This window comes from Octopus bimaculoides, chromosome 1, assembly GCF_046866305.1.
Source record: "Octopus bimaculoides isolate indiv1 chromosome 1, ASM4686630v1, whole genome shotgun sequence".
Lineage (NCBI taxonomy): Eukaryota > Metazoa > Mollusca > Cephalopoda > Octopoda > Octopodidae > Octopus > Octopus bimaculoides.
The window spans coordinates 147,363,589-147,387,330 of NC_142928.1; the positions used below are offsets into that span (position 1 = coordinate 147,363,589).

Below are 23,742 nucleotides of genomic sequence, written 5' to 3' on the forward strand. Positions count from 1 at the left end.
CTGCACACAGAGGAGACAAGCAAGGACAGACAAACGGATTAAGTCGAGTATATCGACCCCAGTGTGTAACTGGTACTTATTTAATCGACCCCAAAAGGATGAAAGGCAAAGATAAAATACCGCTAAGCATTTCGCCCAGCATGCTAACGTTTCTGCCAGCTCGCTGCCTTAGATATACTGTATATTAACACAATCCCTTCTACATAAAGCCTTTATCTTTGACCTACTCCTGACCAAGTTAAACACATTGCATCTATATCAATGAACATACTTGTGTGATCCCAATAACAGCATAATGTTAGTCTCTAACCTCTTACGCAAACAAACCTATACACACATGCATACATACATACATCACATACATATGCACACGCATACAGAATGCGTGTGTGTGTGTAATGTTTGTGTATTATATAGTGTAATGTATGTTCCTTTGTTTGTAGAATCAGCAAAAATGAACTTCATACAATAGAAAATCAGTGTTATTTAATAAAAACAGGATTTATAGATGAGCTACTATAAGCTCCTGATTGGATAGTACAGTAATAAGATGTAATTTTGAAGTGTGTTGTGTAGTATCCTGTTATTCTACAATAGACTGCAGAATAGTACACACCATGCTATAAATGCTCGTCTGATTATTGTGTTATCCTGAGGGTTTTAAGTGATATATATTCCATCTTTAATCTCCATTATGTCAACATCGCTAATGTAAAATTCTTCTCTGAAGACGAAGGCTGGTATTATCTGATGAGGGAATCAATTTACAATCATTATTTTGGACCACTAAGCGGCCCCCCCAGAAACAGCTGTTGGACTTGTAAAACTCTTATTCGACCCCTTTAATTCCTGATATCATTTCTATTCTGTGTAAGTCGAACTGTTTTATATGTAAACATATGTACATTTTTTTTTTGTATTAAATGTATTTAGTATTTTTTGTATGTTGACTTGGCTAACTTCCTTATCGTTACATTTACTCTTTTACTTGCTCAAGTTTAAATCTTTTGGGCACTATGAAGTGTATTCTACACAGAGAATATCTGTCTCTCATCTATAAACTATATATGTATATAAATCTGTGTGTGTGAGAGAGAGAGGGGGGAGAGAGAAAGAAAGAAAGAGAGGGGGGAGGGAGAGAGAGAGTGAGAGAGAGAGAGAAATTATGATTAGACCTAAGAAGACGTTCAAACAATATAAATTGTGACCTGAAAGCAGCGTCTGTGCCAGGTGCTATACAAATCAAGCTTTTTATAACATGTTTTGCCCAGTTGCTTGACTGAGACCTGACAATATAAACAAATGACAATCTGTCATACTCAATGAAGTAGCAGCTGCTCTCAAACAAGACAGACTTCCCTTTCACTCCACCCACCAAAACATACTTTCTGTCATCTTCCTACACTTTTGTCTCCTGACAAACTAACTTAATTTTCACACACACACACACGCACATGTATATATATATCTGTGTGTGTGTGTGTGTGTGTGTGTGTGTGTGTACGTATGTGTATATACATATGTATGCACACACACACACATATACACACAGAGTCAATTCAAAGAACAAACAATTAAAAACAGAGAAAAAAGAAAAAAATGAACATGAGGACTTGCATAAACAAAATATCAATTTGACATTTGGTGAAAAGAGAAAGTTGATAATGTTTCGAGCATAGCTCTTTGTCGGAAAGAGGGAAGTCCAAAGAGAAAGAAGGAAAAATAAGGAGAAAGCACCAGCAATCCACATGTGGTTGCATTTCTGAAGTGACCGATATCATCATCATCATCATCATTTAATGTCCGCTTTCCATGCTAGCATGGGTTGGACGATTTGACTGGGGAATGGCGAACCAGATGGTTACGCCAGACTCCAATCTGATCTGGCTGAGTTTTTTACAGCTGGATGCCCTTCCTAATGCCAACCACTCTGAGAGTGTAGTGGGTGCTTTTTACGTGCCACTGGCACGAGGGCCAGTCCGGCAGTACTGGCAATGGCCACGCTCAAATGGTGTTTTTTTACGTGCCACCTGCACAGGAGTCAGTCCAATGTTTTGTTCACATGCCACCAGCACAAGTGCCAGTAAGGCAAAGCTGGAAATGGTGCTTTTTATGTGCCACCAGCATGGAAGCGAGACCACTGCTCTGGCAGTGATCCTGCTTGGATGGTGCTGTTAGTGCTCCACTGGCATGGGTGCCAGTCATCGAATTTGGTTCAGTTCTGATCTCACTTGCCCCAACAGGTCTTCGCAAGCTGAGTTTAGTGTCCAATGAAGGAAGGTTGGCATGGGTGCCAGTCAATGAATTTGGTTCGATTTTCAATTTCATTTGCCTCAACAGGTCTTCGCAAGCAGGGTTTTGTATCCTAAGAAGGAAAGGTACGCATAAGTGGGCTGGCTACACCTCTGGTAAAGGCCATGGGTTATGGTCTCACTTGTCTTGCCGGGTCTTCTCATGCACAGCATATTTCCAAAGGTCTTGGTCACAAGTCATTGCCTCAGTGAGACCTAATGCTCAAAGGTCGTGCTTCATGGTTCAAATACACAGGAAACAAAAGACAGGTGAGGGAACAACAAGCAGGTGTATTAGCTTAAAGCTTGGGAAGAATGGAAAAGTCTTTGATGTTTTGAGCTTATGCTCTTTGACAGAAAGGAATGCGAGTTTAAAAAATGGAGAGACAAAGAAAAAACAGAGAGAGAAAAAACTGTGTTGGGATTAATGGTTTAATGTGATGAAATTGTAGTGAACCCTGACGGCTACAACAGGAATCAAAATGGAAAATGGATTTAATGAGAGGAATCTCCCTTGAGCTTCTAGAATGTTTGAGAGCTTTCTGGAAACTTCCAGTTTACGTGGAAGCCAGGGACTTCCGGTTCATCCCTTATATAAAGGAAGGAAATTCTGGCAGAAATGTTAGCACGCCGGGTAAAATGCTTAGCGGTATTTCGTCTGCCATTACGTTCTGAGTTCAAATTCCGCCAAGGTCGACTTTGCCTTTCACTATTTCACATTTCAGTTTTTTCATTATATATATTTAAGACATTCTTGATTTATGTTCTATAGATCAGACTGTTAATTTTTAATGTTGGTGTACATGCTTCAAATTTCATAAAAATTAAGTCTAATTCATAGAGCACAATGCCTGAGTATTTTAGTATAAACAAATCTAAATGTGAAATAAAAAGAGATTTACCTCTGTTCCATGGTATTTAAAACTGCTTTTTTTAATCTTTTATCTTCTACTTGTTTCAGTCATTAGACTGTGGTCATGCTGGGGTACTGCCTTGGAAAACATTTTAGTCAAATTAATCAACCTATTCCTTTTTCGTTTTTTGTGTATTACCTTTTTGAAAATGAGATTTGTTAAATGAGGTATTTTGACAGTGACAGCATTCCAATATATGCTGCTTTTATATCTTTTGTGAAATATAGTTGTCTCCTTGTACTGTCATAGGTATGAATAGAACACATTAAGTAAACTTGATTTTGATATCAGTATATCGATATATCATCATCATCATCAGCCTCATTTAAAGTCCACTCTCTGCTAGCATGGGTTAGACAAATTGACTGGATCTGATAAGCCAGAGAGCTGCACCAGGTTCCAGTTTGATTTGACGTGGCTTCTATGGCTGGATGCCCTTCCTAATACCAACCACTCCAGGAGTGTAATGGGTGCTTTTTACATGCCACTTGCATGGCTGCCATTTAAATGACATTGGCAGCAACCACAACTATGATTCACGGGTACCATTTACATGGCACTGACAACAACCATAACTATGATGCACAGGTGCCATTTACATGGCACCAGTAGCGACCACAAATATGATTCCCAGGTGCCACTTGCAAGACACAAGCAACAACTAATGATTCACAGATGCCCTTTATATGGTATCAGCAATGACCTCGACTAAGATTCACAGGTGCCATCTATATATTTACTAGCTGAATAGCTCATTGTTGCCAGGCAATTTTTACAATAGAATGTCTTATATAAATTTTTGTTAATCCATGTCAGACCATGCCTTCTCTGACAGATAGGCCTTTTGATCAGGACAGATTTGTGCAATTTTTCACAAAAGAACTTCATTGAAGATTTTTTTTCCTTTTTAAATTATTTACATATCTGTTTGACCATTTCACATGACTTTATTCATTAAAACATATTAAAACTTCAGAAGTTCTTAGAACTATGGTCATCGTAATGCTTTGCTTTCATTTGTTTAATAAAAATTCCTCCTCCTAATGATTTTGTTTTCATTTTGTGATAGACAGCTATCATGCAGAAAAAGCCAGTTTCCAAATCCTGTTTTCTGATTACTCTTTTACTTGTTTCAGTCATTTGACTGTGGCCATGCTGGAGCACCGCCTTTAGTCGAGTAAATCGACCCCAGGACTTATTCTTTGTAAGTCTAGTACTTATTCTATCAGTCTCTTTTGCCAAACCGTTAAATTACAGGGATGTAAACACACCAGCATTGGTTGTCAAGCAATGTTGGGGGGGACAAACACAGACACGCAAACACACATATATAGTAAAAGAGTATAAAGGCGCAGGAGTAGCTGTGTGGTAAGTAGCTTGCTTACCAACCACATGGTTCCGGGTTCAGTCCCACTGCATGGTACCTAGGGCAAGTGTCTTCTACTATAGCCATGGGCCGACCAAAGCCGTGTGAGTGGATTTGGTAGACGGAAACTGAAAGAAGCCCGTCGTATATATGTATATGTATATATATGTGTGTGTGTTTGTGTTTGTCCCCCAGCATCGCTTGACAACCGATGCTGGTGTGTTTACGTCCCCGTAACTTAGCGGTTCGGCAAAAGAGACCGATAGAATAAGTACCAGACTTACAAAGAAAAAGTCCTGGGGTCGATTTGCTCGACTAAAGGCGGTGCTCCAGTATGACCGCAGTCAAATGACTGAAACAAGAAAAAGAGTATATATATATATATATATATAACACAAACCCTTTTCTTTATTAACCACAGGGGTTATATATAACATAAACTAACAAACAACTCTTGTTTATTAGGTTTTCCAAAACGCTGAGGCAATAATCATTGATTTTCTAAAATTTTCAATTTTTTAGGAATCAGTGCATGAATATCCTTGTGACGCAGAAGTGCGTCACAGCACATCATTCGAGAATCACCGGCTTACCGCTGCAGTGGACTAAGTTGTTCTGGATATCCAATACAGAACGCCTTTGGTTATAGATCCACTTGATTATAGTCAACAAAGGGCTAAACAAATAAATCAAATGAATCTCTCCAGATGTTTCTAAAAATTTCATTTCATGAAATTTTGGAATCGAACTCCCTTTGCAAGTGATTTGAATTTGTGTTGAAACAAAAAATGGATCTTTTTGGTTTGATCCCCAAAAGATCCCCAAAAATTACTTTAAGGAAAAGTAATTTAAAAGTCATTTATAACTCACATTTATCGTTACATTTACTTCCTTTTTTTTTATAGTATTGTATACTATTAAATGTCGGGCGATCTTACGGTACGAGTCCTAAATATCGGCCTTTTCCGTAAGAAGTGTCTTCAGCGATCTTTTCCAAAACACCTGCACGATTTTCACTACGGTGTTAGGGTTAGGGTTTTAGTGTCAGGGTTAGGGTTAGTGTTTAGGGTTACGGTTACGGTTAGGGACGGAATTCCCTAACCCAAACACTAAAACCCAAACCCTAACCCTAAACCCTTCAAAATAAATCGCGCTTTCTGTATGTCTTTCGCTTTTATGACGTCGTTTCCCTGTTTCTCTCCAACACTTTTTATGGAAAAGGCCTATCTTTGCTAAAGATTGCCAAAGACACTTTTTACGGAAAAGGCCGATATTTAGGACTCATACCGGAAGATCGCCAAATGTCGAGTGCAGTGAAATTGTATCAGAGACCACATCATAGATGCACAACAAGACTTTATAGCATAAGATATACTATTGTAAAATAAAGTAAAAGTACAGACAAACCGTACATATATATATTTTAAATAGCTATCACAACTATACAAAAGTTAATTACACCATTGAAGTTTATAATTTTACTGGAAAGATAACTACTTTACCAAGCTTCTTACAGGGAGGTAACTAAGTTCTGCTTTGTCCACCAATCGTATTTCCTCTATTATACTTCTTCAGATTCTGCGTGTTTACTCCTCTTTGCACGTAATTTTCATTCACGTTTCAGCAAAGGTCTCCCTGGTATGTCTAACTGGAATCAATTGAACACTTACTACCGTATTATATACGACTACTTAAAACCAGAGCAAGTGATATCGTGTGCCGAAGGTGTATTGCAGTCTATTGTAGGGACACCAAACTCAGACCAGGGCGACACTACCTTGGCTAGTAGTGACACGGCAAATGCTCCAGGTCGGCTGTGTTTTGTGAACAGTCCTGTACAAGTGAGGGTTTTACTTGGATTGCTTGCCTATTTCTTCATCACTGTTGTTCTTATTCATTTGGCCTGGCTTGTGTACGGATTTAATATAAATGAACTATTCGTACGATCTGGTGAGTTACAGAAATTCAAAACACACACCTATATCATTACATTTACGTTTGTTTATTATTATTAATATTATTATTATTATTATTATTATAGCATGATATACTGCAGTGTCGGTAGTTGGTCGTACATCTACCTGTCTATCTACCACTTGACCACTAACATAATTCTACTACATTCACCATACAGTGGAACTGTGTCAATGCAGTTGTAAATTCACAACCTTAGAAATTATCAACATTCATTCCTCTTCGCCATTACAATAATGTTTACACACACACACACACATATTCTGTAATCGAAATTATTTAGAAATATTCCAGTGTGACGTGTAATTTATTATATGCTCTAAATATTTCGGTTTTGATAATGATTTTAACTACCCTTGCTCAAGGCCAGATTTTATGGAAGTCTATATAATCGTCTTAGTGGGCAGGTATCAACAATAGTATAGATTTTACACTTAATTCTGAATGTATTGCTATTAAAAGAAAGAGTGTTGACGATACAGATTATATATATTTATATATATCTATATAAACTCGATAGTTAGCGCGTGTATATATATATATATATATATATATATATATATATATATATATATATATATATATAGAGAGAGAGAGAGAGAGAGAGAGAGAGAGAGAGATATGTGTGTATATATATATATATGTGTATATATATATATATATATATATATATATATATATATATATATATATATATATATATATATATTTATATATATATATACACACACACACGTATGCACACACAAATCTTTTACAATTTCTATTCAGTGAATATTGATAACCGCGTGTATTTAGTGAGTTTACTGTTTCAATTAATATCCTGATGACAACATGGATTACATTTAGTGACTTGTATAGTTTATCGTTTGTCTAGTATCTCACCTGATCAACTAATGTCATATGACTGGTACACAATGCCAATCAGGTTATTTATTTAAATGACTTCAGTGAATTTTTGGCTGCAATTTGCGTCTTGAATTTATTCCACGTGTTGACCGTTTAAGGAAACCTTATGACGATAAAAACCATAAACAGACCAAAATGTAAGTGGTCTAAATACTAAAAATATCGTTTGTAACTCCCCCCCTTCTCTCTTTATACTCTTTCACACAGATACCCATTCACTGCTGTGTATAAATTAGGAAATTTTCATCTGCTATTACTATGATCTCTTTATGCACACTTGAAAAATAATAGACAGTGCAATAACGTGGCAGTTCGTGATCGTAATGACATAACCATTGGACTGATTCGTTAAGGGCCTGACTTGAGCTATACAAATAACAACACATTGATCTTTTTTTTTTATATATATTTAAAGCTGTAGCAGTTATTTCTCTACTCTAAACTATACAAACATATTATTATTATAGCAATAATATTTGCGCAGTTATTTTGTCGATTAAAGCATCATTATCACTTCAATTTATTTTTAGTAGAATTAAGTATTTTCTCCATGTAATTCCAACGAGAGATGAGATTTTACGTCGTTGTTTGATCTGGTAGAAACAGCAGCTAAATTTCCCCAAACCACAATTGTCTTGTCGAAAGAGCACACTTTATTCCAGGAAAGAAGGTATGGTCGTGGCTGGAAAGCCCTTTAACCATAGACCTGTCTACTCCATAAGAGTTGACTCACGGCTAAACAACAGCAACAAGGGCGCTTATTCGTTTCTAGGGTTCGATGAAAATGTAAACATTTACTTTATCATCCAGTAGTTGGTGTTTACCACGTCAAAACGGAAAGTGAAAGTATGTTTTTTTTTAAAATAATAAATACACATGTTAAGCGGATCTAATACCTTTAATTATCATAAATTTCATTGGTGACACTGACACCAATTTCAATCGTATTTTGAATAAGATACTCTGCTCATATATTGCTGTAGTAGTTCTAGTTGACACTCAAATGCTATTATTTTAATGTTCGCCATGCAATACACCTAATGGCTTCAGATTTTGGCACAAGGTCAGCAATTTAAAGAAAGGAGGTTAGTCCAAGACATTGACCTCAGTACTTGATACATTATTTTATTGAAAAGATGAAAAATGTTCGCCTATTTTATTGAAAAGATGAAAAAAGTACACCTAGTAATGAATGAGATTGATTACGTGTACAGAAAATAGTTCTTCTTGACCTGAGTTGTATACAATGTTCGGGACAACAATTTTGCAGTAAAGTAATTTTGTTTCCTGTATTTACCGTTAATCAGTCTAACTCTTTTGGGTAAATCACAACATATTTGATAGATCCAAATTAAATAGGAAGAACGGCGAACTGGTATCTCGCCAACACTCAGTTTGTTATTTTTTTTGTTTTTAGAAAATACTTTCTCATTCAATTTGCCAGGAAAACACACTTTCGAAAAAGTTAATACTTTCACTTTCGTGAGGCTCTGAAAACAATTACCGGTACATCAACGACAAAAGTAGATTCCTGTTCCATTACCTTGCAATTCATGATTTGTTTTCTTCATTTCACTAACTCAAATAAGACTCAGTTCATAAACCCCTCAGCAAATTATAACGATGTAAATGTATTGTGAAAGATATCCACTCTAAAGAAAGGCTGAAATCTTAAAACTTTTACTTCTGATTAAACATGGGGCCTATGCATAGACTTGTTTGTGTGGTTAAGAACTTCACTTTGCAACTATGTAGCTTTCAATTCGATCCCAAAGGACGTACTAGGTGGTGCTGAAAAGTTCCTGGCTTTAAGGATATTGCAAAGGCCTGGTTGGCGCCCCAACCTTCTGAGTTCTTTTATAGGGCTTAGAAAAACTGAAGAATTGCTACAATAAGTGTGTGAATTTGAGAGGGGAATATGTTGAATAAAATCATAATTTATTGATCCTCCTGTATTTTCTTTTACCCAAAGTCAGGAACTTTTCATTACCTCATTGTAGTCACATTGGCACCATGGGCAAGGTTTTCTATAGCTTCGGGTTGACCAAAACTTTGTGAGTTTGAATCAGTGGAAACCCATCAGAGAGATTCTGATTGTTATTAAATTTTAGACTTAATCCATCTACCCATTTAGCACTACCACCTGGTTCTTTGGTGTCTTTAGCAGCAAAACTGACTCATGTAAACACTAGGGCCAGATCTCCAGTTTGAAGATAATTTCTTTTCACTGGTATTAGAGGTCTTGCTTTTCTTGTGATTAAAGCCATTTAAGTTAATATTAGCTTGTAACTGATGAAACCTCCGACTGCTGCTCTACAAGTTGAACATCTGGAAATTTCTGCTAAAAAAACAAAAATAGCATGAACAATAGATGAATTTGATTTTTTTTTTAGCCTCAGGTCAGTTGGGCCTGTGACCAAATTGTATTTTCCCTACCTTCTTGTACTCAAGACTACATTATCCAATGTTCACAGACGTTATTGTTGTAACTTGAGGAAGATTTGGCTACTATTTTTATTAGTCTGAATGATCATGTAGAGGTTTCTTCATTGGCTCACTAGCTATGAAGTATATCATCTGAATAAATTCAAACACAATTTAATGCTCTACTGATTTTGTTGTTTAGCCCTAGGTCAGCCATGGCTGTGTGGGCCTATGATCAAAAGTATTCTCATTGTGATTATCCTATCTTTGTGTAGGACTACATTGTTCAACCTGTCCTATTTTCAGCTGCCAAGATACGATTCGAGGAAAACTTGTATGTTATTACTTGCAGGTCAAGCAATGATATAAAGACTCCTCCATTTATCTTCCTGTGCCTTATGTTCACTTGTAATTTATTTTATGAAGAATGCTGAATATGTAATAAAATCCCCCACCTAAGTATATGCAAGAAAAATGTAGTGGGTTGGGAAGTGGGGTCTGGTTCAAATGCTTACAGCAGGGAAACTTGTTAAAGGCTCCTGAGTTCTAAGTAATTGATGTTAACTTGAGTGGTGAGCAAGTTCCACCATGCATGCTAAACTGGTCAAGGCACAATGGCCCAGTGGTTAGGGCAGTGGACCTGCGGTCATAGGATCACGGTTTTGATTCCCAGACCGGGTGTTGTGAGTGTTTATTGAGCGAAAACACCTAAAGCTCCACAAAGCTCCGGCAGGGGGTGGTGGCGAACCCTGCTGTTCTCTTTTACCGCAACTTTCTCTCACTCTTACTTCTTGTTTCTGTTGTGCCTGTAATTCGAAGGGTCAGCCTTGTCACACTGTATCATGCTGAATGTCCCCAAGAAGTACGTTAAGGGTACACGTGTCTGTGGAGTGCTCAGCCACTTGCACGTTAATTTCACGAGCAGGCTGTTCCGTTGATCAGATCAACTGGAACCCTTGACGTCGTAAGCGACGGAGTGCCAACAACAACAACAGCTAAACTGGTCAGTGAGCTAGGCCTGTCATCCATGATATTTGAACAAGCCAAGAACTAAAAGCCTCATTTGACCTTGTACAGAGAGTAGCAGTTTACATTTACAAGGTGGTATCAAAAAGTTCCTGGACTAGTTATGTTTAATAAAAAATAACTTATTTACCAAAGTTTTAACATCATCTCTTTTGAAACAGTCACTTTGCGCAGCAATACACTGGTCTCAGCATTCTTGTCACTATTGGAATCTGGCCTGGAAGTCATTTCCCATAAGCAAGTCAAGGACCTTCTGTGATTCACTCTTGATCTCGACAGCTGTGTTAAAACAGTGATCTTTCAGCTGCATTTTCATCTTGGGAAAGAGATGGAAATCTGCAGGTGCTAAGACTGAATAGGACTGATGCAGAAGCGATGCCATGTTGCCTTTGGTGAGAAACTCACGAGTGAAGAGAGCTTAGTGACAGGGTGCATTGTTGTGAAAAATCCAATTCTTCGCACTCTGCAGATGTTGTTTCTTTCACTGAATGTCCTCCCTCAAATGCTTCAAAATATCATTGTCCTCTGACAATCCTCATGCACAAGCTGATGAATTTTCTCATTTCTGAGGGTGACACTTATAGTAGGTCTTCTAGATTGCTCATCGTTTTCCAGGGACATTCTTCCACTTTTGAAGCACCCATGCCACTTGAAACATTGCTTAATACCCATAGCCTTGTTGCTGTCAGCTTGCTGATGCACGCTCAATGTCTCTGTAGCAGACTTCCCGGAATTTAATGAAAAATTTCACATTGGCTCTTTTGTTCCAACTTTTTGTCTATGACAAAAATTGTAGACTATAACATACGTGATCACAAAAATACAAATTTCACAACTTGCAAAGTAAACACAGTGATGTCACTCGACACTACCTCATGAAGGTCATTGCTAGCTCTCACTGCGCACGCAACTATGTGCTGCCATCTGTTGGCATGCTACAGAAGTAGTTTGGGAATTTTTTGATACTATCTCATATGTATAAAATAGCATAGAATAGCAGTCAGCTTGCAGATAGGGTGGCAATCAACTGCAACCAGACGTGTTTTGTGTAGCTCTGGTGTATTGGCAGGAGAAGGAATAGAAATACAATTTGAATTCAAATTCACCCATTTAAAATTTCAACTCTTATTTTTTACATGTTTCAGTCATTACACTGCAGCCGTGCTGGAATTTTTCAATTTTTCAAGTGCACAGTACCATGACTTCTGAACATTTGATACTGTCTGCATAAATGTCTCTTCTCATTCATTAAAAAAAAGTAAAACAATAGAATACAGCTCCAACCATTTTGATACCACAAAGTATCATAAAACTCACGAGATACAGTCAACATGTTGATTATACATATTTACCTGTGATTAAGTAAATAGTCAAGATATTTGGCTCTAGGTTGCACAGTCCAGTTTTTGAGTGCTTTGTTCTTCACTTGGTGATAACTACTAGCTGCTACTTTGTTTGTTTTTTTTTACATCTGACTAAGAAAATTTATGCAAATTGCCCTAGGAAACTGAGGATTTTATCTAAGTTTGTAAATAAAAAAAATATCAGAATTTTGCTGACTTTACAAATGATAAAAATACCAAAATAAGATCTAGTTTTATGAAAATTTTAGTTAAAATGTGAAGATGTGATGGCATGTATGTATTTTTTATTTTAAATAAAGTGCCGGTGGCACATAAAACTACACTTTTGGGGTGGTTGGCATTAGGAAGGGCATCCAGCTGTAGAGACCTTGCCACATCAGATTGGAGCCTGGTGCAGCCTCCTGGCTTGCCAGTCCTCAATCAAACTGTCCAACCCATGCCAGCATGGAAAGTGGACGTTAAACGACGATGATGATAATGATGAAAGGTAATTTCTTGCCCACATACAGGGTACAAGCCATATTGTTAGCATATACAAGAGGAAAGTCTGGAGAATGGTAGATTTCTTTGTTCCTGTTTCACTTCCTTTAAGAAATGTTGAAAAGAAGACCTTGATTTGTCCATTTACATTTAATGGGCCACAGAATTTGAATTTATTGCTAAAATCAGAAAAGATTACATTAGTTGTTTTTTTTTTGTTTGCTTTGCTGTTGTGATATGGAAATTACCAGTCAGGGTAAAAATACACTTGAACAAAACACTACGACAGGTCAACATTAATTTAACACTAGCTGTGCTACTAGTTCATCAGTGTTTCTCTCCAGCATGATTAACTCAAGATGTAAAATCTTGGCTGCAGAGCTATGTAATATATACGAAGCAATAAAGCTTCATCAATGATAAAAATATTTTGATTTCCAAGAAATGTTGGTTAAACAGTGACTCATTGTTAGGGAAAAGTGTAATAAGTGGGAAAAACTACTGAAAAAGCTTTGTGAAAATATTCTAGTGCTGCATTCTGTATCAAAGCATAATAAAGAACATGGTGTCTCCTTTTCAGCTGCTTTGATGCTTTAAAGGTGTAATGAATCTTACATTTATCTGTGGTTAGGTGTCATTCAGCTGCTCTTTTTCCCTCACTGCCAATATGTCACAGCAATACTGTGCTGTTTGATATGTCACAACAGCACTATACATAAAGGAGCATGACGGTTGAATGTTTTCTGTTTTGCTTTTAGCAATAAATCCAAATTTTTTAGTGAATTAGGTGTAAGCATTTTTAACATTTCTTTTGGTGATTGAAACAAGAACAGAAAAATCAGCCATTCTCCAATGAAGATTTGGGCAGATTTCCCTCTCATATGTGCAATGTGTTCCCTTTATGTAGAAAATATAAAATAATTCATACACAAATGTCACCCTTGAGAAAGGAGTAGTTTGATTTTTACAGTGATAACAATCTATTGTTCTAAGGAAACAATACACTTTTGACAACATAAGTATGAATTTAGGAAAACAATAGGGTTAATCAAATCTGAAGACGCTTCCAACAAATATTATTACTGTAGATTATCTTGCTTATATTTTGCACAATGCTACAAATTGTTACAAAAATAAAAAAACAAATATTGAAAATATTGTGCTCAAAATGTACAAGCATTTCAGTATCTCAACTAAAAAGACACCTCAGTTAAGGGGATTTTGCGAATTCATGGCTGTTGATAATTGTAATGTTACGCCATGTTTGAACTAGATGGCGCTCTCTTTCTCTGTTTTGTCATCTATTAGTGAACCCTTAAGTACCAGAAAGTTCTACCCAAAGCACTGTAGAAATGCCTTGATGAGCGAAATACCTTTGATGAAGATGAAGGAAATACCTTTGAATCATTGGAGATCTCTTTCTTTGTACTCAGTCATACTCTTAAATTGTTTGAAGACACTATTGAAGCATAAGAAACTAAGCCATTCAACATAATTTCAGGATTTAAGCTAATGGTTGGACTGAAAATGAACTTGTGAGAAAAGTACTCTTTATTTATTTTTAGTTTTTCTGTGAGCTCTAAGCTTAGCCAGCTTACCTCTACTGTCTCAGAAATGTGGAACAGACTTCATTGTTTTTCATAAACCAAACTTGTTGCTAGATCTACATATCCCTCTAACATACAAACCACGTCTTAGTCCTCTTCAAGTCACAAATCCCTCAACCTTGTCTATAGTTTCTTTTTGTTGTCTCTATGTTACACTCCTTGTTTAAACTTCATTTTAAAAGGTAGTGTCTATGCATATATAGGTTCCACTCTCCCTGCCACTCATTGCTCTTACCTGACTTTCTTTGTTACTCTGGCTCAAAGTTTTCCTCCCCTGTTCATTAAGTATGTCTGCTTTCTCTACCATTCTCTATGCTCCTCCATCTGTCAACAATCCTTCAGTCACAATTCTTCTTGGCTCTTGTACTCATTGCATGTTGATGCTACCAGTGCCAAAACCAAATTGTTTGCAATCCTCAACTCTCTACATTAACTAGTTTCATCACCTATACATATATCTGTCTAATGCAGATACACTCCAAGCACTCTTGATTTTTCCTCACCTTCAAACCCAACATATACCAAATCATAACCATCTCTGCACCTATGAGGTCATTCAATCACTTCTTTCCACTATGATCCACCACACAACTGCATAATGCCCTACTCCACAGCCTACATATTATTGCATTTCATGTCAGTTGACTAGTTGGAGCTTCACCAGTTCTGTGGTAATTATCCTTGACAGTACATGGACTTCACTACTGACCAATGTTCCCTCTAAGCTGTGCAGTCATATTGTTGTTGCATTGATGCTGCAGGCATCAAAATGTTGCTGACCATTTGAACCCTTTACCATTCAGATTTTTTTTGTTAAATGTATTGCTTATTTATTCATTGTTTTGAATTAATTACCCATTATTTTGTTGGTGTGTCAGTATATTTTTAGAATGACATTGTAGATAGGTGTAAGAGGTTGGATCTGGTCAGTTTTAACATAGAATAGATTGGATATTTGGGCTCGATATGGCTGGATTAAATGCTAAAGGGTTAATTAACAAAATATCGTTGTTTTGTTCTGTGTACCTTTTTACCATTTCTCACAACTCAAGGTTAGCTGCCTCCAAAATAATGATGTCCCCTGCATTTCACTTCACTCAACAGTTATTTTGGGGAAGCTGTCAAACTGTCGACAGTGGACAGTGGCAACAGCTTATTTAGATAGAGAGGTCAGGGCTCTTGACCCATTACAAATAGCTTGGAAATTATCCTCTTAGTCATGTCCCTCCATTCCACTCTCGACAAACACTTGCAATCCTAACTCCTCTTAGTGGTCCACTCATTGCTGTACTGGTGCAAATCAGGCAAGCTATATGGCCTACAAGGCCTGGAGAAAATCAACCACTCCTACAAACTGAATACCTCATACTCAGCATTGCTACCCCAGCACAACCAGCACCTGATCCATAAAGAATGCCTCTATGCGTTACACAGCCCGCAAGTTCTCCTGCCTCCCCCAGCTGCAGCTAATGAATCTCATTACCTTTCCTAAAGGATCTTTACCAACATTGCAAATCTCCTTTCATCTACTTCTTAACCATGATGATTCTGTAAACAGTATTTTCGTTCATACTCAGCCCCCCCCCCCCACTCCATGTGCATAAATTAGTTATATCACTTCCAAAAGTCATCCCTTCTTATACCTCTAGGCTCACTGCCATCTCTACATACATGCCAAGTGTGAAAGTAACCCCACTTGCTTTATATCAACAGGGCCACTGGCCCTGAGTGTGCATCCTACAGCTGTCTACCTATCTTCATACCTTCAGTCTGTTTCTCTCTCTCTACAGAGTTATATCCTGACTTTGGAAACATACTGTACTCTGCCCCATTCCAAAGAAAAGCAACCCCCTGACTCTGCAATGTACTATCCTATTGCACCTACTTCCACTGTCTCAAAAGTGATGGAGATGGCCACTAACAACAACCGTCTCCAACACTTTGAAATGCTTTCCCTCCTCTATGACCATCAATACATCTTTTGTAAAGCCTGATCTACTGGAGACCTTCCTTCCTATGTCACTTAGCTGTGGGCTCTTGTTCTTGAACAATTTGGTGAATATGGTATTGTTACCTTGAATGTTTGCAAAGCTTTCATGTGTATCTGGTACATGACTCCCCTATTAAAATTGCCTGTCTTTGACCTTTGTCCTTCACTCATCTCTTGATTTGATGGGATTTCTATCAAATTGTAAAGATGTAGTATTGGCTGATGAAGCTCTCTCTCTCTGTCCTCTCTGGTGTGCCTCACACTCTTCTTTCTGTATATCAATAGCTTACTTGTTGATGGTTAGGGAGGTGTGAAGAGTGTTATCTTCGACATGGGAGTTAGCATTGTTGGAATTGATGACAAGTAGTTTATTATTGTTTTGGAAAATGAGTGTAGGGGACAAAATTGAATCTTGGAGTACACCATAGTTGATATAGGAGAAGCAAAACTTATCTAAGTGTGGAGATGATTGTGGATACTTGCTACTAACAATGTGCAAAGACAGGAATCATGATTTAACAATTCCATCACTGCTGCCTAATGTTTTTTTTTTGTCTGCTACTGCTACACTTCAGTGCTTTATAGCACTATACATCTGTATGAAAATATTTTTCAAAGTATATAATGAAGTTTTGTTGCTTATGATAGTATATCCGCATTAAGATATACAGAATGCTATTCTGAACCTGCTTCTGTCACTTATATATATATATATATATATATATGTCGGTTGTCTACTTTTTATGCAGAATCTGACCACCTCTTGTACTTACACCTTAGATCTATCATGGCATCTGATGTGGCTTTTTAAACCAGACAATATTTTGAAAAGACACTCATGTAGATTGCATATCTGTTTTGGACCACCAAGAGCTGCAGTTAAGTTCTGATCTTTGTGGATCTTAAAATGTCTTTTGAGGCCTCTGTTAGATTTGTAGGCCTTATGGCATACCGTAGATTTGCAAACCTTACAGTATTGACAGTGACAGGTGTGCACAGATATATAGGCAGAGTAGTTGGTGGAGGTTCGTTTTATATATATATATATATATATATATATATATATATGTATAGTGAGAGAGAGAGAGAGATGAATGGTTTAACAGCTCACATCACCTGACAGGAAGCTTCCTATCCAAGAAACGAGGCAGATGGAGATGATAAGCAGCTGGTTTAGATAAGGCACAAGGTTGCTACATTTGACAATTGAATGCTTTGCAAATGTCAAGTGTAACACCACTGTTGTCTTATTTCTTGAGAGTTGGTGTCCACCTATAAATGATAGAACAGATTTGCCTGAAATATGAACTGTTGACCTCCTTTGATGAGCTAGTTTAATTGTCTGTGCTACTTTTTGGGGGATGAACTATTGCAACAGTATATTACAACACAGAAGACATGTCACAGTACTCGATAAAACAGCTAAATACAACCTACTGTCTTAAAATTAAGGGAAGAATGCATTTGATAATGTAGTTTTAAGCACTCATAAAGACAGAACTGCTATGATTCAAGCTCTTATAGTTATGAGGTTTGTTAGATCAACATTGGTGGAACACAAAGATAGACAAAGCATTGGTTGATAACACAATCAATGTATATAGAATTTCTTTAACCTTTTAGCATTTAATCCAGCCTTATCCAGCCCAAATATTCTTCCTGTTTTATGTTAAAACTGACCAAATCCAACCTCTCACACCTGCCCTACAATGTCATTCTAAAAATATACAAACACACCATTGGAATCTTGAAACTACAAAGTTATGTGTGAGCTTGCTTCCCAACCACATAGTTCCAAATTCAGTCTCACAGGATGGCACCTTGAGCAAACGTCTTCTACTATAGCCTCAGGCCAACCAAAGCCTTTGTAAGTAAATTGTAAGAAGCCTGACGTATATATATGTGTGTATATATACCTGTGTGTGTAGCTTTGCTTCTGTGTTTGCCCCCCTCCCCACGACTGTTTGACAACTGGTGTTGATGTGTTTGTGTCCCCCATAACTTAGCGGTTTGGCAAAATAGACTGATAGAATAAGTACAAAGCTTGAAAAAGAAGCACTGAGGTTGATTCATTCACTTGACTAAAAACTCAAGGTAGTTTAATGACCAAAACAAGTAAAAGATAAAATAAGCAATACATTTGACAAAGAAATCTGAATGCTAAAGGGTTAAAATATTATCATTGTAAGCTTTATTGACTGATTACTGAAACTAAGTTGGGAGTTAACAGTGAAATTTTAAATCTTGCAATCATGATATCATCAGTAACATATCATTCCTGATTTTTAACCCCTTTTGTCATATTTCTGGTGAAATACATTACTTTTACTTCATTTAATTTTGAAAATCGTTATTAAACTGCTGTTTGGAACAGAAAATAACATCAAATTTTGTCGGAAGGTTTTTAATTTAGTCCACTTTAGCCCTTCAGCATTTAAACAGGCCACATCAGGCCAAAATAGTCTACCTATTATATGTTCAAAATGGCCAGATCTGGCTTCTCACACCTATCCAACAATGTCATTCTAGAAAAAATAAAAATCACATCTTCAAAATCTCAAATCTATGAGATAATACATAATTAATTCAAAATGATGTGAATAAATAAAACATGACATATGACAGAATAATGCGAATCATAAAGGGTAAAAACTAAAAGCCTAGAGTGGTCTCTGGTGAGTTGGTAGTGGATGAACTACTCATTACAAAGTGGACGCGCAATGGCCCAGTGGTTAGGGCAGCGGACTCGCGGTCATAGGATCGCGGTTTCGATTCCCAGACCGGGCGTTGTGAGTGTTTATTGAGCGAAAACACCTAAAGCTCCACGAGGCTCCAGCAGGGGATGGCGGCGAACCCTGCTGTACTCTTTCACCACAACTTTCTCTCACTCTTTCTTCCTGTTTCTATTGTGCCTGTATTTCAAAGGGCCAGCCTTGTCACACTGTGTCACACTGAATATCCCCGAAAACTACGTTAAGGGTACACATGTCTGTGGAATGCTCAACCACTTGCACGTTAATTTCACAAGCAGGCTGTTCCGTTGATCGGATCAACTGGAACCCTCGACGTCGTAAGCGACGGAGTGCCAACAACAACTCATTACAAAATGTCAGAAGATGAGTTCCCTATGTAAATCATCATTGTTTTACATCCATGATCCATGCTGGCATAGATTTAACCCTTTAGCATTTAAACTGGCCATATCTGGCCTAAGTATTCAACCTGTTTTATGTTCACACTGGCTAGATCCAACCTCTCATATCTGTCCTACAATGTTAGTCTAAAAATAAACAATCACATAATCAAAATCTCAAAACTTCTAGAGATAATGCAGGATACATTCAAAACAATGTGAATAAATAAGTATTACATTTGACAGAATAATGTGAATGCTAAAGGATTAAACTGATTATTATCCAAGTCAGCTGTTTGGAGTTACTGGTTTCCAAGACAGATTGGAGGAAACCATGTTTTATTTATATGTTTTCATTTGGTGAGGTTTCTACTGCTGTATGCTTTTCTTAATACCAACCACTTTACTAAGTGTAGTGGGTGCTGGCACCAGCATGAGAGAAGTTGCTTTGTCTACTCTAATCTATGTCCATTTATTCAAGGCATACTTGGGCAAAGTTGGTATGAGTGAAATTAAAGAGAGACTGTTGAGTTTTATATCCTCTGTGTCAGAAAATCTGGTTGCAACTTAGAGGATGTAATGCTCTTCAGTCTCTCTCTAATTTCACTCACGTCAACCTTCCCTTGAGAAATACATTATGACCAGCGATCTCTAACAACATCTGATTGTCTGGTTTATACTGTGACATGCACGCACACACAAAAAACACTGTAACCATGACTCTTCTGGAGGGTTTCTGAGCATGAATAAACAGAAAGAAAACTGTGACTCGTGGGGGTATGAGGTATATTAACACAGCCCTTATGTTCCTGCCTATTTGGCATTGTTGATTCAATGATGACTTTTCTGACATTAGATATTTCAATGTTTCTCTTGTTCACTTTTTCTTCCTCTCTCTGTTTATGTGTGTGAATGTATTTATGTATATGAATGTATTTATGTATATGAGGAGAGAGGAAAGTGTTTATGTCAACATAAAGTGAACAAGAGAAACATTGAAATATGCTGGCACTGTGTAAAAATGTACCCATGCCAGCACCACATGAATCTCACCCATGATAGTACCACTTAAAAAAGCGTCCAGTACACCCTGTAAAGTGGTTGGCATTAGGAAGGGCCTTCAGCCATAGAAACCATACTAAAACAGATGGAACCTGGTGTGCAGCCCGTTGGCGTGCCAGATCCTGTCAGAACATGTGACCCATGCTAGTATGAAAAATGAACATTAAGTAACGATGATGTGTTCAATTAATAAATTGTAATGTCTCATTCTTTCACTCTCTCTGTGTATATTTCTGCACCTGCTTGTATATGTGCATGTTTGCCTCCAGTACAAAATGTTCTTTTGCTAAAACTGGTTCAGTGTCCTGTCAGCGATGCCAAATTGTCAGCATCCAAACAGTTGCATCCAATCATTTCATTCTAGATATATAGGGAGCCCCAGTAGTTAGTAGTGTATCAAGATTTACAGTTATCCTCAGACTGGAGTCCTGGTCTAAATGCTAGCAACAGAATAGACTCTGCTAAAGGTAAACAAGGGGCAAGTATGTTTTCGAACGTGGATGAAAAGAGAAAACAGTGAATAACTATGAAGAAGGAAAGTTCAGCTTGGGTGAAACGTGTTGTTGTTGACTTGTCTCATGTAAAAAGTTATGTCATTGATACTATAAGGTTCAGATGCTAATTGGAAATGAGATGATTGAATGCTGTTGCTTGGATGGTGAACATTTGACAAGGCTGACTGGACATTCAACCTGTTGTGGCAAGAGTACATTTTGGCATTAGGGGCAAACATACATGTAAGCATGCATGCAGAAATACACACGTAGACATATGTGCCAGTGTCACATGAAAAGCGCCAATGCTGGTGCCACATAAAAGCACCTATGCTGGTGCTGTGTACCCAGTACACTCTGTACCCAGTATACTAAATGATGATGATGACATAAAAAGAGTGGGGGGAGAGACATTACAATTTAATAATTGAATATGATTGTAATAAACACTTTTCCTCTCCTCATACACAATAAGAAATAAGCTCACACACCTAAACAAAGAAAAGAGAGGAGGGATAAAATGAAAGAAACATTAAAATGTTTGGTGTCCAATAAGCCAGTGTTGACTCAGCCACATCAAACAGGAGGCACCAAAATGACCGTTCCCATATGTCTCCTACCCAAGTATTATACATCTCATCAGTCATGTAATAGAAATGTAGTTATCTTCTATAATGGTATCATGGAAACAAAATCAGTTTTCCACCTCTTTTACTACTGTAACTGTTTTACTCTTCTGAACTAGTTAACTCTATAATCTCTCCCTTGAGTCCACTGGACTACTATGTTTCTTCTCTTACCGTCACTCACAAAGTCTCTCTCCTCTTTCTGTCACTACATCATGCATTTCTCTTCTGGCCATACTTTTCCTGCAATGACCTGCAGATGTTGAAGCTGAACAACAACAGCATATATCTCACCAGTCTAGAAGTGTGGCCTGCGAAAATCATGTATAACTGACTCTGCACCTCTGATTAACCTAATAAAAAATAGTGATATTTTTAATCTTTATTTGTTATATTTCTGTACACTCTGTAAAGTGGTTGGTGTTTGAAAGAGCACCCAGCTGTAGAAACCATGTCAGCTTGGCACAGTTCTTTGGCTTACCAGCTCCTGTTAAACTGTCCAACCCATGCTAACATGGAAAATATTAACTGATGATGTTTTTATTTTATTTGTTTTTGCATTTGATATTAGCATATTCCATGGCTAAAGGACAGGTCAACATCATTATGTTAGACAGTTTTGTATGATGTTAAAGGTATTCTATAAAATCAGTTAAATATTTGAAACACTTTTGTTTAAAATATTATGTTATCTTTGATATTATCTCTCTGTATTCATTTTATAAAAAGAATACTGAAAACTGTAACTTTTGATATTCTAATTTTTACAGGAATCCAACAGCCACAAGCTCAGCGACCTCGTCACAAGGCCAGTTATAGTGAAAAGACATCTCAGTCTGCACAAGCTTCAAATATTCCAATAAATAAGTCAAATTTCATGGATTAAAAGTTTATAATTAAGAAAAAAAAAAAATCAGTTGTCTAAATTATTAATTTATCTTTTAATTGAAATATTTCAACTCAAAAAACCAAATCACGATGCCAAATAAATTTTTTGATAAAATTAAACTAGATCACTTCTTTAAGAAAGCCGGTCCTGGTCATAAATTAACACAAGAAAAAGAAAGTCATGCCAGTTCATCTTTGCATTCCAATTTATCCGTTGGCCCTTCATCATTACCCTCAGCCTCTAAAACAGAATCAGAACAGAGAGCTGCAGCTGCTGCCATTGCACGGTTCAATCAATCAAAATCAGGTAGATATATATATATATATATATATGAATTCTTTTATCTTTTCTTTTACTTGTTTCAGTCATTGGACTGTGGTCATGCTGGGGCACTGCCTTGAAGGGTTTTAGTTGAAGAAGAAATTGACCTCAGTACTTATTTTTTAACTTTGCTTTTGTGATCTGGATATCAATGTTTTGAAACTGACCTATTTTCCATTACATTTCAGACAGATTCAGCTCCGAGTTGCTGAAACAGAAATATCATTATATCAGATATTCTACTCAATACCACAGATTTGCTTGACCATAACCACTTGAGCATGTCCTTTAGTGGCTGACTATACGTGCATCTCTAATAATGAGCAGAAGTGGGGGAGCATCATAGTCATGTGTTGAGACGGATTCTTCAGGTTTTGAATAAATATCATTAACAAAAGCAAAGTTTTAAGGAAATAGTAACCATTTTCATACTTTGTAGGGATAAGCAAATAGAAAATAACAGTTGCTACTAAAGGACAAATATCATGTTACACAGTGTCATAAATCTGTTCCTGTCCTTGTATTCTATATTCTCTCTTGTAACCTTACCTAGAATCATTGTATTCACTCTTCTATTCTCCCTCGGTTATTGAGATCCCTTTAAGCCCCTAGTTTTACAAGTTGCAAGGTGACCTTACTAGTGCAGGTGTTACAAAAAAAAAAAAAAGATGAAACAAACAAAGAAAGCACTCTCTACACTCTGAAAGTGATTGGCATTAGAAAGGGTATCCGGCTACAGAAACCATGTCAAACAGACATTGGAGCGTAAGACATTCCTCTGACTAGTCAGATCATGTTGAACTATCCAACCTATACCAGCATGGAAAGCGGACATTAAATGATGATGATAACGATATATATACAAACTAGGT

The 23,742-nt window shown here is 37.1% G+C and overlaps 1 protein-coding gene across 4 annotated transcripts in view; it reads left to right on the forward strand.

Moving 5' to 3' along the window:
• The first annotated feature begins 585 nt into the window (after window positions 1-585).
• LOC106870621 (UBX domain-containing protein 6) overlaps window positions 586-23,742 on the forward strand; it is a 28,346-nt gene continuing 5,189 nt past the window's right edge. For 2 of the 4 annotated variants that reach the window (XM_089359498.1, XM_089359478.1), the window contains exons 1-2: window positions 586-870; window positions 22,431-22,855. Coding sequence is in view for 2 of the 4 variants with exons in the window: in XM_089359478.1 (XP_089215604.1) it covers window positions 22,639-22,855 (217 nt within the window). In the remaining 2 variants the exon portion in view is untranslated. Of the gene's footprint in view, window positions 871-6,144; window positions 6,522-22,430; window positions 22,856-23,742 lie in introns of those variants that run through there. The other 2 variants (XM_089359489.1, XM_014916751.3) reach the window with 1 other exon arrangement.